Source organism: Suillus fuscotomentosus, assembly GCF_016647785.1.
Source record: "Suillus fuscotomentosus strain FC203 chromosome Unknown F5891scaffold_101, whole genome shotgun sequence".
Lineage (NCBI taxonomy): Eukaryota > Fungi > Basidiomycota > Agaricomycetes > Boletales > Suillaceae > Suillus > Suillus fuscotomentosus.
Genome location: NW_024539613.1, coordinates 1 through 15,947, shown reverse-complemented (window position 1 = coordinate 15,947; position 15,947 = coordinate 1). Strand labels below are relative to the sequence as shown.

The 15,947-nt window shown below is 45.1% G+C and overlaps 5 protein-coding genes across 5 annotated transcripts; 3 read left to right on the top strand and 2 right to left on the bottom strand.

The window, feature by feature from the left end:
* Positions 1 to 39: 39 nt before the first annotated feature.
* Positions 40 to 660, top strand: F5891DRAFT_1196488 (Prefoldin subunit-domain-containing protein; the record flags this gene model as incomplete). Its single annotated transcript, XM_041368306.1, has 4 exons — positions 40 to 132; positions 181 to 283; positions 334 to 446; positions 493 to 660. The coding sequence occupies 4 exons, from the start codon at positions 40 to 42 to the stop codon at positions 658 to 660; spliced, it is 477 nt and encodes a 158-aa protein (XP_041218924.1).
* Positions 661 to 1,303: 643 nt separating this feature from the next.
* Positions 1,304 to 1,504, top strand: F5891DRAFT_963123 (uncharacterized protein; the record flags this gene model as incomplete). Its single annotated transcript, XM_041375968.1, has 1 exon — positions 1,304 to 1,504. A coding segment is annotated over one exon (201 nt), but the record flags the coding sequence as incomplete, so codon positions are not given.
* A 22-nt stretch (positions 1,505 to 1,526) lies between these two features.
* Positions 1,527 to 2,844, top strand: F5891DRAFT_1066832 (uncharacterized protein). Its single transcript, XM_041363120.1, has 7 exons — positions 1,527 to 1,621; positions 1,677 to 1,794; positions 1,858 to 1,985; positions 2,040 to 2,053; positions 2,102 to 2,169; positions 2,219 to 2,394; positions 2,444 to 2,844. Exons 3-7 carry the CDS (start codon positions 1,886 to 1,888, stop codon positions 2,548 to 2,550), a joined length of 465 nt encoding a protein of 154 aa, XP_041218922.1. The 5' UTR covers positions 1,527 to 1,621; positions 1,677 to 1,794; positions 1,858 to 1,885; the 3' UTR covers positions 2,551 to 2,844.
* Positions 2,845 to 4,471: 1,627 nt separating this feature from the next.
* Positions 4,472 to 5,293, bottom strand: F5891DRAFT_963076 (uncharacterized protein; the record flags this gene model as incomplete). The annotated part of the gene is made up of 5 exons (XM_041375965.1): positions 4,472 to 4,630; positions 4,684 to 4,764; positions 4,812 to 4,859; positions 4,907 to 5,037; positions 5,095 to 5,293. Coding segments are annotated over 5 exons (618 nt in total), but the record flags the coding sequence as incomplete, so codon positions are not given.
* Positions 5,294 to 9,164: 3,871 nt separating this feature from the next.
* Positions 9,165 to 9,785, bottom strand: F5891DRAFT_1196485 (uncharacterized protein; the record flags this gene model as incomplete). Its single annotated transcript, XM_041368305.1, has 3 exons — positions 9,165 to 9,392; positions 9,452 to 9,556; positions 9,612 to 9,785. 3 exons carry the CDS (start codon positions 9,783 to 9,785, stop codon positions 9,165 to 9,167), a joined length of 507 nt encoding a protein of 168 aa, XP_041218920.1.
* Between the last annotated feature and the right edge of the window lie 6,162 nt (positions 9,786 to 15,947).

Sequence of the window (15,947 nt, the reverse complement as noted above, 5' to 3'; positions counted from 1 at the left end):
GGGACCATCGGTCACACTCTTGTCACGCTCAATCCAGCGATGGCTTCAACCACTTCGTCGCAGCCTCAACAAATCAATGTTGCTGATCTCGACCTCCAACAGCTATCTGATGTGCGCCGTCAGCTAGAGGAGGTACTTTAATGATATCACTGTTTTTCTGCGTCTCTGATTGTGTTGTAGGAATTGAACCACCTCACAAACTCATTCGCTCAGCTGAAGCAGGCACAAGCGAAGTTTAAGTCATGCATTGAGAATGTCAGAGAAATTAAACCTCAAAACAAAGGTACACCGGAATTTTCATCTTCAGGCTCTAACTTAATTCTATCTGTGCAGGAACGACTATCCTTGTTCCTTTGACCAACTCCCTATATGTGCCTGGTCACTTAAGTGATGCGGAGAATGTGATCGTCGACGTCGGTACAGGATATTACGTGAAGAAGGCATGTGTGAGATCTTATGTTACAGGCCACCGCTGATTAGATGACCGTACAGTCTCGGGCACAGGCCACCAAATATTATGAAACAAAAGTGGAATATATTCGCACTAATCTCGATACGCTACAAGAAACGATACAAAAGAAGCAGGAGAATATGAGCTACCTCATTAATGTAATGCAGGCTAAACTACAGCAGTCCCAGACACAGCCCACCAAGGTCTGAACTTTCGAGTTAAGGCAAGATTACATTTGCAACCTGCCCTTCCCCGCTGATTTCTCCTTTATAATAGATTGTTAGCTGTAACATACTGAATGCACAATCTTGCGTCTTCATCGTGCATGAAACGTTTGTTACTTCACTTGGGTGACAGATCCTAGTTAATGGCCTGAGAAACGCGGTTTTTTCACTGCCGGAGAAGGTTGCTCTGCGTCGTTTGGGCTTTTACCAATCGTTATGATATAGTATCAGGGGGCAAATGGAGCTGGGTCACGATGACGGCAGGCGTTTATCGCTTGTCCAACCCGATAATATATTACTCGGCTGTCTATTTTAGGCACCCCCGCCCTCATCTCCCTTCCCGCCGGGTTCCTCACTGCCCACAGAACTCCACACGTCGCCGACCACGACGAGCGCGCGCTATTTGGGGTCAGCGCCAAGCCTACGTGCGCTTAGTCATCCTCCCCGTCATGCCCCGTGCCACACGACATAATAAGCTCCTGGCGCTTTTCGTGCAGTTATAACTCAATGTCTGTTTTGCGCCTTTGGTATCTATACGTACCCACGCACTGCTCTAACCTAGCCGCACTCGAGCTGCGCGTTCTTCTAACATTGTTCCATTTAATCATTATAGATTATAGGCAGGTTTGGTTGGTCGGTCATTTTTGCGTTTGCAGGCTATGGTGATGAATGGCGTCGTTGCCGACGACTCTTGCACCAAACTTTCCGTCCTGACTCTGCACCCAAGTTTCGTCCAATGCAGATCAAGCGCGCGCATGAGATGATCAATCTAATTAATGACCCTCATTGTCACTTTGCAACGTCAGTCTATGTGTTTGTAAACTACTAACCTGGATTCTCGACATCAATTACGATATCAACGACATACGGCCGCCAAACTAGTCCTCGTGATGATCCTCTGGTTCGAATCCCTAGAGAGCAATTTTGCTCAAAAATTTTCCCTTCTGTGAGCTAAGCTATTTTTCTCGTGAAAATAGCTGACACTCTGTACTCTGACGCAGTACTGAAGTTACCTGACTGGTGCTAGGGATCTTCAATCAAACGCGATGCTCTCACACTTCGGTCAATTGCACGAGAGAAATGACCGACGTGCCGTTTCAATGTGCACAGGAGCATATGGTGGGCATCTTTCGTTTTGAAAGATATTAGTTCATTCTAGCTATCAATCACATGGTCGTCAAGGCCGAAAACTTCCCTTGGTCAGTTTTCGATGGTAGCAGAAAATCTCCAACGAATCGAGAAGCAAGATCAGACATCCAGACCATTGTTTGAGGGTACCTTAAAGAAAGCAGCTACTACTGCTATTCTGGGTTCGTAATCTTTTTACAAGGGATGGTATACTTCATTGATACATATCTATTCAGGTTCATACGAGACGGTTAGCCGATATCCGACCCAGCTTGTCAACTGCTGAAGTTTCTTACAGATTATTTCAGTCTTGATGGTTTTTGCTCTCGCCATGGTGTCTTACCAAATGTTCAAAAACGCGCACAAGTAGAAATCGACTCAGTGGTTGGGTGGGATCGCTTACCTACTTTCGAAGACAGCGTCACTACCATACGTTGAATCACTTCTACGGGAGACTTTGCGATGACGGCCTATCGGACCCATTGGTAGCCTTCCTTGGCGAGAGATCAAGCGCCTGCACTGAATATGATATTATAGCGCCACGTGCCACCTCGAGTGACGATATATATGACGGTCACTTCGACTCAGAAGGTCTGCCATTTTCATCTAAGGAGCAGATCACATCTAACCCCGATTGCAGCACTCCAAGAAACGGTCAAAGTTTGTGCTCAAGAAAACGGAACTTGCCGTGTACCGGCTCTACCAGCCGCTGAAGATACCAGGAGGTCAAAACGACCATGGACGTAGGACCTTTGCGATTTTGACCCAGGCTGGAAATGGAAAATAATTTTACTGTCAATGCGCAACATGTGCAATATCGTCGATACCGGCATCTGAAATGGACATGCAGGAGATACCAAAGCTACCATCACCGTCAGGGAATAAAACAAAGACCGTGATTGTAATGACGACCCAGGCGATTGCGTACTGCGCTGAGGGGCTAGACTCGTGACCAGTCTGACGTACGTCACATGAGAGTGGAGAATTTTTGACGTGATCTCGGAGAAATTTGGCAGGCGAAGCACGGAGTTCGAATTTTAGCAGGTGCCGGTTGTGCCGGGTGTTGTCGTACATAATGCATTCAGACATTGTACAGACACTACTGTTTTGCTACATCTCTATGTTATGACCATGAGTTTCAATATTTGCCTATGTCTATATCAGCTTTGAATGCTCTCAAAAACCTTCCAATGGACTTTACAAACACGATCACAATTAATCATGACACTCCTCATGACAAGACTCTGGAGTGTACATGAGTGTTGCCTATTGGGCAGTATTTGTATGATCTTCCATGCAGCGCATGTTCAAAGGAAGTTTTGGCAATGCAGTACTCTATGCCGTGCGCGAATAAAAGTTTCTGAGTGATTGATAGTTGATAGTAACTATGTAGTGTTATTACTTCAACTGGCATGACTGGCACCTGCTAAATTGAAACTCCATGCTTCACCTGTCAAATCTCTCTGAGATCAACCAGCCTGGCTATGCCACTTGACTTGTCTGTGGTTATATAAGCCAGGCTGGTCCCAAGCCTATGGAGGGGCATGAATAGCCATATATAGCCTGCATGGCCTGGCACTCGTGATAAGCGCTGGGGCTCAATGTCATCACTGAAAATCAAGATATGTTACCAACCGTTATATCCACCTTATAATGGTCATAATGTCTGCAATCAGGTAAAATATGGCAAGCGGTTATATAATGTCATATCTACCTTTAAACATGTAGCCTCCTTGACCAATTTAAATAATAATAATACATATTTGTGGGACCACCAAGTATGGCATGTAAGTGAAGAAATTATAATTCTTTTTGTGCAATACACTGTCTTAAAACTACACAACTGGGAGTCAGACATTAAGCAACAGGAACTGTATTAGAGACCATATATGACTTTAAACACGTAGCCTTTGTGGCCAATCTACATAATGATTTTGTAGGCAGATACTTGCAGGATTGGTACGAGCAGACACACTATATTATTCTAAAGTTCTAATATATTGATGTGACTTGCATTGCGAAATGAGGTGCTTAGAGACAAAATTGTCATTATTGAGCTGGTGGCCCACATGTATCAGCGCAGTATGCGCTACCAGAGCTTGCAAGTCAGGTGGATGTGTCCCTGACCACTTGCAACACCGTTCTTGACACAAGCACGACCAATGTTCAATACTGCAACACCACGCACAACTCGTTACCTGAAGTCACATAAGTGTCATATTCGTGTTGGCTGCTAAATACTAGATGGGTGAAGAAAGTGAACCACTCGTCTCAACCATATGGTGGTGCAGAATGATTAAACAAATTATCTATCATTCAACATTTGCGCAGAAAAGGGTCTTAATGTCATTGCTGAGCACTGAATCCTGATCGCACTACTCGGATCTCACTCGGCACGATGTTGTGGCCAAAATTGATCATTATACAACATAGCTGAAATTGTACAATATAAAGTTTAATACAAGGAACTCCCACTTAAGTACTAGTAGGTTCCAACCCAACTAAGCTATGGGCAACGTCACTTGGCCAAAGTCATGGCAACTGACATGTGGTTTGCCTGCTGCGGGCGATAGTCAGAAACATGTTTTTGACCAAAAACTTTTCTAAAAAATGGAATCCCAATGTGTCAATGCATCAATGGAAGGCAGTGTAAAGACACCAAGGCTACTCACCTATTCCACCAAAGTAAGAGATCATCCACTTCTTTCGCTGCTTCAGGTGTTGGAGGAAATTCAAGATAGTCAACTATGTTATCATAAAACTCTTGATTGTTGAATTCGTCATCAACGACGCGCCAAGATCCTGAGCTTGACAACGCAAATCTTAGCTAAACCCTCTAATCAGCAAAACATGGATACTTTGAATCAAGTAGTCTGATACCTGAACAGATATGTAAGCTATGGCTTGAGGTTGGATAGATCGCATATTGACTAGTGTTGAAATGTCACACCAAGTGCGACACTTGCCACTGTTCCTGCCAAGTGCGGAACGACCCATTGAGTCAACACTTGTTCCTCATCTGTGGAACTCGGAGAGGTGAATACACGTTTAAATACCTGCAGACAACATTCGGTATAACTTCTGTCACACATATTAATCTCACCTTGACTAGTAGCTCACCTTTAAACAGATCCTTTGTAGGGTTCTGGGGGTTGTAACATCCATCCTTGTACAGGAACAAAGGCCAAGAGCAAGCAGTGATGTGAAAATCGGGATGGTAGTCTCGAATGGATACTCAAACACTTTGAAGGTATAAGTTATCTGTGGCGCAGCTCATAAAAGAGCACTTACATTGGATTGCTCCAGTTACTGTATAATCAACTGGGCACAAGAGTTCGCCCATCACGTCATGGTAAAATCCTCGACCAGATTTGTTTTGCTTGTGAATGGGGGGATTTGGCGTGGGGGTACGTTCCATTAGCCAATCAGCGACAGCACGCTTGAGACCAGCAGAGTCGTCTCCTCTGGCCCCATCAGAGCTTTCATTCAGCTGGATGCAAGATACAGTGATGATTCATCAGTGATTTGTTTTGGAGAATCTCACCTTACTATATGCAAAAGCAAGAGTTTCATGCTTGGCAGATGACTGTAGCAACTTACGAACTGAGGGACACCATGTCATAAGTTTCTTGAAGGAGCAATACTGTCTATTCTCTCTGAAACACAACCTGAGAGTTAACCAGTAAGATTCGGGAAAACACTTACTCTGGGTTATCTGAGTCCATTATATCAGCATCAGATTCATTGGCAGCGCCCAGTCCAATGTGCCTATCAAATTCTACCACTAGATCTTCAACGTGCTCGGTTAGGCACATGAGCCTTCGAATTGCTCGGCCATAATATACATTTGATTCACTGTTTTGATCGCATTATCAATCTGTTGTACCGTATTTTTAAATATTAGACATACTATTTCTTCCCAGGGAGCCGACGGACTTGAAGGTCTGCATTTTCTTCCTCAAGTGCAGTAATTCATCTTTTAAGAGTGACTAGAGGTTGAATGTTGCTGTTGTCTGATTCAGATTGAGATTGGGATGAGGATGCCATTGCCCACAGATAAGAATGTTGAGTGGGAATTTGGAAGTGGGCATGTAAGTCAATTTAGCTGAGGAAACATGAAGCATGGACCTCAAAACAGCTAGTTTCATGACATGTACCAATCACAATGTCATATATAGCAAAGATCCGACACCTTTTGAGTTTCGGCTCCATACATTCTTCATATCTCCATGGACAGTGCATTGCGTACATGTTGAGTCTGTGATTGACTAGTAGAGTTTGCTCCAGGTGATCCTATTGATCAACACAATTAGATTAAAGATGACTGCAGCCTAATCAAGTTAATGTGCTCACGGTGATTACATAAAACATTGTGGTCAACTGGAGTAGTAAGGGTGGAACAAGAAAAAAAAATCTTGAATAAAATGGAAGAGCGGGGACACTAAACCAATGAGAGGTGGGGACACCAAACCAAACCAGATTATAACTACCTGGATGAAATAGAGACTAAAACAAATGTACGGCCAGGTCTTTGTTCACTATTTGCGCTGGTGGGCAAACCAGATTTGAAAGCCCCTACAACAAATGTCAGAACATCATTGAATCAAATTGAGACCATTTGAATGAAGTAAAAATACCCCTGCTAAAGGCCTCTGTATAGCCCCCAAAATGCCAACTCCATGTCATCTATACTTACCAACTTGGAGCTTGAGACTGACCCCCGCATCTTTTATCCTTCTATCAGTGATTTTCTGGCCAAACTCGATAAGGCAGAGCCACAATGCGGTTGGACTGAAACATTTCTCCATCCACTGACATCACTGGGAGTCAGGCTTTTTTTTTATAGAAATCATTTCACCTGAATGCCTTACCATTTTTCACGGCCTCTGTCCCCTTATGGTCATGGACTTCTTCATTCACATCATCAGTTATCTTGATGAAGCTGGCGATTCACATCAGAGCACTAGTTTTGGATCGTAACGTGGAAAGCGGCTGGAAACAATACTAGGTGAGAATTTAGCGTTGTTCAATGCCTGTATAGAAGGCAAACCTTTATTTTCAGCAGCCCCGGAGTCATCATCTGCCACAGTACATCTAGTACATGGTGGAGTAGATGTCTTTGGCGAGAGACAGGAGAACACAAATCATTACACATACCCAGATCCTTGAGACATTGCATAGGATGTACTGTTTACTATAAGATGTAGTTTAGCATCATGTATAAGTCTCAAGTGTAATGCTACATACAATTAATGATACTAAACTTGGAGCACAATGAACATGAACTTGAGTACAGGAGGTGGCAGATGGGCATGTAATGAATGAACTCGAGGTCGCCGTCTCTTGATGCTGCGCATTCGCTTCTCCTTGCCAGACCTGGTCTAATCTTCTTCTGCCGTGACTGGTGCGACTGAACTCTGTCACGAACCAAAAAGATGACCCGCCATTCTCAGTATGACAAATAAGATTTTTGGTCAGAATATGTACATAGATCCTTGTGGAAAAAAGTAAATGCATCCCCTACTCTGAGGTAGCACATCAAAGTCCATACATCGCTCTGAAGATGATTATCTATAGAGCCACAAAGTATGTATCACAATACAGAACTGACCCAGAGGTACTCAGCAATGCAAAATGTCAGATGACGGTATGCTAAAAGGCCCTCCTATTGAAGGCATTAGCTGGTCATAGTGGATTTTCAGGATAAAAAGACATGCCTTGGGTGCGCCTCAAATCTACTACTTGATCAGTGCCCTTCCAGAGAGACATGTCGCCACCTCCAAATTCACCCCAGGCAGTGGGAACTTGAGATGCCAGCACGATGCAAGGGTCACTAAGGGAACTAGATTCCAGGAATGTTTCGACTGTATTGATATCTTCTGAGATGTGGAAGACAACTACTTGGAGGTGTGGCAGAGTGAGAAGGGACACCACCAATTTTGGTTTAGTCCTCTGTGTATGGATATGTAAACACAAGTGCGCCAGTCCATGAAGATACTCCAGATCAACTGTAGAGTTCCATAGCACCCAGCCGTTGAGAATTTCAAGGTGTGTCATGGTACTGAAGGCTTTGAAAGCAGAAAGGGAGACCAACTGGGTGTAACGGAAAATCAGAGATATACTAAGTGATAACAATATTAGTGGGAGGTCATCTAAGGGCTGTAGCAGAGGATTTGTTGTTTCATTCTTAAAGTCCGATGGTGCGATCCATAATGCAAGATTGGTGGTACCATTGCACAGGGAAATGATCTCTGTGGCTGTACTCAGAAATACATCACCCTCGATACACAATGATTTCACTGCCCCTCAAGTGAAGTCACAGTGACAGGACCGAATATAAAGTGATGAAAGAAAGGAGATAGCAATGCTTTCACTTGACAGAACAATTTTTCGGTAAAGTAGCCTTTTGATCCTACAGCAGTATTCAGTATCATTGTGCTCTGCCTCAACCCTTCGGAATTGCTCACCAGTAATGCACCCTCCGTGAAACAAACAAGAATGAGTAAGCTTGCTGCATGCAATCAATAGCAAGAGTGATGATCTCTCTCTCAAGTTCGATGGGAAGCGCTGGCACTGACATGAAGGTTTGAACACTCGGCCAGTGTGGCGGTGCAGCGGCTGCAACCCAAGTCGCGCCAAGCCAAAGTTCATTCACTATATTATTGCCTGAGATTACTTAATTTTGTCAAACCAACTTACTATTCTGCTCGCCTGGTCACGAAGCTATGCTCCATTTGTCGATTTCATTCCTGCGTATTGATTGCACAGTCCTGGACTACGCAAAGCAGGATATGGAGTGCATAGAGGTAGCCTGTGCTAGGTACAGCAGGGCATTTGGCACTATTTAGGACTGGTAATCAATCTGTGCAAATCGTAGCCTGAGAAATTCAATTACATTTCTTCAGCAGTACTAATCTTCGTCAATAGTAATGGACCCACAACTTGTTATGTGGATAAGCCATAATGCATGATGACCTAATGGTCAGTCTTGATTCTTCTGCAACCAGAATGCATAGTGTGGTTGTTTTGTGTAATGCCGGTGACCTCATAAAGCTCAAACAAACAGAGTCGCATGTGAGATGCCAACCCTGCACCTGTAGATCCAACCATATCATAACTGCATGAAGAACAGAAGCATCAGCCTGAGTTTCAAGTTAAACTAAACCAACGGTGGCCTAGTGAGTGATGAAAGGAGATAAGCTTTGATGCAACGTCAAGCCAAAGCTGCAGGTATTTGGAGCAATGGATTTTTTCAATAGCAGTCTACTAGTACATAATCTTGTGTGAAATGCTTTCCATCAGGCTTGAATATACATCATGATAGTATAGGTTTACAACAGAAGGTATCATAAATGATAAGTTTACTTGGCACTGCCCTCCAGAATGCGATAAATCTTGGACAGCACCTCTGTTTGCCTGTCAATGGCAGCTTCAAGGCATTTCACAACACTAAGTTCTGAGGTTTCATGGGTCATGCTTCTATTCAATTCGAAGGCCTTTCCCAGCTTCCTACACTTTGGCACTTCAAGTGCTGGTACTGATTGAGCGTGTTGGACATTGCTCAGGTTTCGCCCAAAGTGATGTGGTGTCTACATCAATATAGCCATTAACAACTGATGTGAAAAACGAAATGATGAGTCAAGCTCACCATGGGGTCAGACTCAGAGGCTGTCTTTGACCTCTTGCGCTTCAGGGGCCAAATTTCTGAGTCACCACTACGGCCTCCAATTTGTGTGTTCGAACTATTGACATCCTGGAACAATAACCATTAGAACCGAGTGTATAATATCTTGAGGTGGCCATTGTACCCTTTTAAGTCCCTGGTGTTCAGATACATCTGCAAGTGCATCTGCGAGTGCAAGTGTAGGTTCAACTTTCATGTGACGGTAGCACCCACAGCTGTATACAGGGGCACCTTGGCCATGCGCTTGGCCACTGAGGCATGGCTCAAAATCATGGCTATGTGGAATGCTGGATGTCATAGTGTCACCTTCACACAACTCCTCAAGTCTAGCAACTATGAGGAGAGCTTCAGCATCGGTCAAGCCAGATGGGTGTGAGTCTGAGTCAGTACTGGTATAGGATATGGCGAAATGTGGTTATCCAGGCTCTTGTGATGGAAAGGTGAATCAGGTCGATTGTTTCATTTCTCCACTCCATAGTTTAAACATATTTTGAGAACAGTATTTCATATCAATGATAGATCTAACTAGTAATCTGGTTCCACTCACCAGCGTAAGTAAGATTAGGTGGTACCAGCCAGATCATGTTACAATTGATGAGGAGCTTGGAGCTGTCAAGCACTTTAGACTGTCCTGTAAGGAGTTATAAAAAATTTCAATATTACATAGAAACAACCCTGGAGTGTGGCGGAGCTTCGTGACGTCAAGTTAGAGGAGCCCCTTCAGTGACAAATTCCGTATTATACGGGCCACCCGACCTCCATAATATCCCGTATGAGACGGGCCAGCTGATCATGGGCCCATGTTGTGTATATTCTCGATGATGACGGATGGGCCGGGACTCATATTATTTCCGATGGAGACGGGTGGGCCCATGTATGCCAATGATATATATATACTTAATGTTGACGGATGGGCCGGGGGAATATGATCATTCATGGAGATGGGTGGGCCCATCTGGGTAATATGTAGAGTAGGATATTATAGACAGCTGGGCTGAAGAGAGATGTAAGGCAAATATTGTTATATAGACGGGCAGGCCAACGTGGGTGTATTACATATATGGGTGGGCCGAGGTAGGGGAATATTACATAGACGGGTGGGCTGACGTAGGGTGTATTACATATACAGGTGGGCCGACGTGGAATGTATTACATATATGGGTGGGCCGACGAAAGAGATATCAAATAGACCGGTGGGCCGAGGGTGCTATAAAATATTTATTACATAGACAGGTGGGCCGAGGTGGGGTATAATTATATAGACGGGTGGGCCGATGTAGGATGTATTATATAGACGGGTGGGCCAACATAGGATGTATCACATAGACGGGTCGGCCGACGTGGGGGATAATACATAGACGGGCGGGCCGACGGGGGTGTATTACATATATGGGTGAGCCTAGATATGTTCCATCAAGACATACAGCTGATGTAGCCACCGGCGAATCAAACACATAGGATACATGTACACTATCAGTGCATATACCTACCATCAACCACCAAATCTAAACCCCTAAGCACAAAAACATGAATCTATCATGTGTGGCATTGACCAATAATCCAGGACTGAAGTGGAAAAACCCCACACCTGAACCCTGGTGTGCAACAAATCCTATTTCTAAGCATGGACACCAGAAGCACAACACTCACAAAAATATATATGTCAAATTTTCAGTGCCAAACCCCAAACCGAGATGTACCAACCCCCGAACCCCGAAACCTGAGAGTGCCGGGTCTCGGGTATCGGGTGTCCGGAACTCGGAACTTGGGAGAATTTGGGGAGATCAATACAATTTAATTTACAATCGAGTTGATTGACAACACATTGACTTACCCATGTTTGCAATATATTTTTGTTTAGACATACCGAGTTCCGAGTTACCCGAGACTGCCGGGTCTCGGGTGTCCGGAACTCGGAACTGGGGAAAATTTGGGGAGATCAATACAATTTGATTCACAATCAAGTTGATTGACAACACATTGAATTAACTATGTTTGCAATATATTTTTGTTTAGACATACCAAGTTCCGAGTTCCGGACACCCGAGACCTGAGACCCGGCAGTCTCGGGTCTCGGAACTTGGTATGTCTAAACAAAAATATATTGCAAACATAGTTAATTCAATGTGTTGTCAATCAACTTGATTGTGAATCAAATTGTATTGATCTCCCCAAATTTTCCCCAGTTCCGAGTTCCGGACACCCGAGACCCGGCAGTCTCGGGTCTCGGGTGTCCGGAACTCGGAACTTGGTATGTCTAAACAAAAATATATTGCAAACATAGTTAATTCAATGTGTTGTCAATCAACTTGATTGTGAATCAAATTGTATTGATCTCCCCAAATTTTCCCCAGTTCCGAGTTCCGGACACCCGAGACCCGGCAGTCTCGGGTCTCGGGTCTCCGGTGTCCGGAACTCGGAACTCGGTATGTCTAAACAAAAATATATTGCAAACATGGGTAAGTCAATGTGTTGTCAATCAACTCGATTGTAAATTAAATTGTATTGATCTCCCCAAATTCTCCCAAGTTCCGAGTTCCGGACACCCGATACCCGAGACCCGGCACTCTCGGGTTTCGGGGTTCGGAGGTTGGTACATCTCGGTTTGGGGTTTGGGGGTTAGTAAAATGTTTACAGATATACATAGGTTGATTTAAACATGTCTGGAAGATGTCGTTCGTCTAAAATGTCAAATCCTGAGTTCCGGGTGTCGGGACTCGGTACCCGGCACCCGGGACTCGGGGTTCGGCACTAATAATTTGACATTCAGGTGTTCGGGTTTTGGGTGATATCTACCTCAATCTGCAGTTTCGAGTTCTGGATATCGGGAGTGATCATTGAATGATTCAATTGTGGCATAGGTAACATGCATGGAAAAACATTTATGTACATCTATCACTGAGCAATTATGTAGCCATGTCAACCTCCTCACCAGGAAGATCAACCTTTCCCTCAACATCCATCTCCTCATCAGAAGAATCATATTCTGGCAGGAGGTTACCTGGTTTATTAGGGACCACAATATCGCCGGGGGATTCTGGCAGGAGGTTGCCTGGTTCATCAGGGAGATCAATTTCACCAGAGGATTGTGGACCCTCAGGCTGAACTTGGGTGGGCTCAACCATGGGACCTACCACAGCAGATTCATGCTCAGGCGTCAAGGGTGTAGGTTGCATGACTGAAAAGTCCAAATCAATGAGGTTGGAAAGTGCGGAGGGGAGGGGTGACATGGACGGGAGGGACCTCCTTGACCAAGCAACATTATTCCATCGGCCGGTGTGTCTGGAAGTGAAAATGAAGGGTGCCGGTCGACCACTGTGCGCCGGAGGCTCTCATGGAGGCGTTGCAGGGTATCAATCTTAGCGTCCTGCTCCTGCACCTGAGCCTCAAGAATAGCGATGCGAGCTGCACCATCCCGAATCGCAATTGCCATGGAATGGAGATCCGGCATGGGAACATCGAGTGCTGCACGAGGCACTGCGACGCTGGAAGACCTGACTGCTAAGTAAAAAATTAGGTCAGCCGGTCATCAAAAGTATGGGTGACTTACCAGCTGGCGCAGGTGCAGGGACAGGTGCAGGGACAGGTGCAGGAACAGGTGCAGGTGCAGGTGCAGGTGCAGGTGCAGGTGCAGGTGCAGGTGCAGGTGCAGGTGTCTTCTTGGTAGTGATGGTCTTGCTGCGACCACGTGACTGCACCTGGGGTGTGGTTGCAGCAGGGATGGCCGGAGTTCGGGAAGGGCCACGAGATTGACTACGAGTTCGGGCCCTTGACCGGGAGGGAGATGGAGCATTGGATGGAGCAGGGGCAGGTGTCTTGGAACGCGTCCGGCCGGTGGTAGACTTCCCTAGGGTCCGTTTGGGCGGCGATCCCAGAGATGCAGGGTTGCATTTGATCTTCTTGGTGGAGCAGCGGATGCAAGACAAGCAGGGGAGGCTGGACCTCTTGTCCAATCGAGTCGCACAGGGCCAATTTTCCTTGACACAATAATGGCAGGGGTTGTTCTGTAGTATCCGTTAGTAGATGGACTAGAGGGAATATATTTGAGTACTCACTGGGCCGGGAATGGTGATATCAAATGTGGTAGTGGCCGGCGGGTCACCATCCGAAGCACTGGAAGTATCATTGGACTCCTCCTCAACTTCCGGTGTCTTCTTAGATAGATGATCTATAGATAAACACCTATAAAACAAATATCTCCACGGTCAGCGATTCAGACAAATACCAATGACTGATAACGTGGTCGTTCGTGGGTGGCTAGTTGTATACTACCCAAAGTATGTTCAGCTAAGGATACTTCTGCAAGATCAGTAATACGATGGTCAATCCAATCTTTGGACTTGACAGGAAAACAAACAAACAATGGTCAGCCTGACAGTATGGCAATGACCAAAAGAATATACGGGATTCTTCCTCAAGTTCCCTTTCAACAACAGTGCCTCGTACCAACTATACTCCAAAGAAATGGTGCAGAATTACAATGATAAACCCCCTCAGCACAAAACAGGTAGAATCAAAGGTCAAGACTAGTCAAATGCTTTATTGTAGAACTCTTAGCTCAATATTGAACCTGCTGTCAAGGAACTCTTCTTTGAGTATTCAAACAGACTCAGGAACGGACGTCCTTGGGTTTACTACCAAGTCCCCTCTTCAACGGCTAAAGCCTAGCAGGCACAGAATATCTTGGCTCAGTATCACTACTCAGATGAGTGAGGTCAAGCTTCACTATCAATTCCTAAAGTCTCCCCACTATGCTACTACTGAGTCTTAGGTGGACGTAGAGACAACACGAATATTTTGGATCAGTATTTTTGGACAAAGAACGCCAAAGGTTAGTGAAAGTAAAAGGAAAAGAAAAAGAATAATAGAAATCAGAATAAAAGTGTGGCTGTACCTTGCTTGCTGGTTGTTGCACACAGTGAGCTCACAGCGGGTCGTTCAGTATGATGAGCTTGCAGTATTACTGTCTCTTGAGAATGTTCCTCTCAGTCTTGAAACAGTTCTTGACACTGGTACTGACACCTATCACACCTTACTTCACAACTTAGTGTTAGTTGGGCTGAGAAACACCCTACTACCTGCTGGTATCTGCTTTTTTTTATTTCAAAAACTGAGGTCATTATATACACAATAAATGTGGCTGTGCTACTAGTGTATTCAAGAGTCATCAAGAGTCATAATGAGTCATATGTGCAAGGTGAGTCATAGTGAGTCATATATTCAGAGGGAGTCATAGTGAGTCATTGGGTATTTGCTAAGTCATGTGACCTGTCCAACCCCTGATGACAAATCCAGAAGGAGAGTAGGAAGTGTCACATGATATGAATCCTGTGTGTGGCTGTCTTTGCTTTGCCTTGTTTGAAGGGTGAGAATGACGCGAGCCTAGTATTTAGGGGTTTACTAATGTTTTTCCAGGACAACATATGTGGGAAATATTTTTCACAGTCACCTGACATGTGTGGGATTTTGTCTGGGTCATCACCATGGCTGACTAAGCAAAACTCATCGCAGAATTAAATGTACTAAAATATTCAGGCTGCTGGCATATAAACTTGAAAAAAATAAAAAGAAAAGCAAAAAAATATTCCCTTAGCCTCAGTCCAACTTCAGATAAAAGGGAAAAGGGTTTCATAGTGGTATTTCAGGGTATTTGACTCATGAGAGAGTATTGGTCGTCCATGCACCAAACCGGTTTGGTGCAGGTCACCGGACGCCTGCCGGAGGTTGCCTGACAGATTGTTAATACACATGAGTTTCTGGAAAACTTCTAGGACTTACCCGAGCCTCCGGACGACTGATGGGAGATTTCTAATGTAATGGGAATGAGTGGGAATTATACATGGGAGGTCTGGACATGTCCAAACGACTCACTGTAACCTCCGGACGACTGCCGGCAGTCAGCTGTGGACACATGAGCATATATTTAAAGTCCAAACGAAAAATGCAAACTTACCGAAGTAGGCCCAAATGATTGCTTCTTGGGGGAACCGGGTGACCGAGGCGACTGGGGCTTCCTTACCACAATGGTGCGCTGGGGAAGGACAACCTCCAGCACTCCACGCGAAATCGGCTGCAACAAATTGAGAGCATGTCAGAAATCAGCCAGAACACATACCTGAACAATTGGGTTCTCATCATCTTCCGACTCCACAAACAGCTTCGACTTGGGGAGTTGACTTGACTTGACACGCTTGCGAGCCTTCAGCGCCGACTTTGGAGGTTGGGAGGAGTGTCCCGAAATCATTGGAGACTTCCTCTTGTTGCTCCCCCCAACTTCCGGCAACAGGTCGACGGAGGTGGCCTTACCTTTTCCTTTGTCCTGGACCTCAGGGGTCGTCTTGCCGGAAGGTCCGGCGACGATCGGAGGTGAGGGAATGACAGGGGTGGGGGAAGGGACAAGTGCAGGTGAAGGGATAGGTGGAGACGGAAGGTTGACAGTCAGTGGGCCAGTGGAAATGTT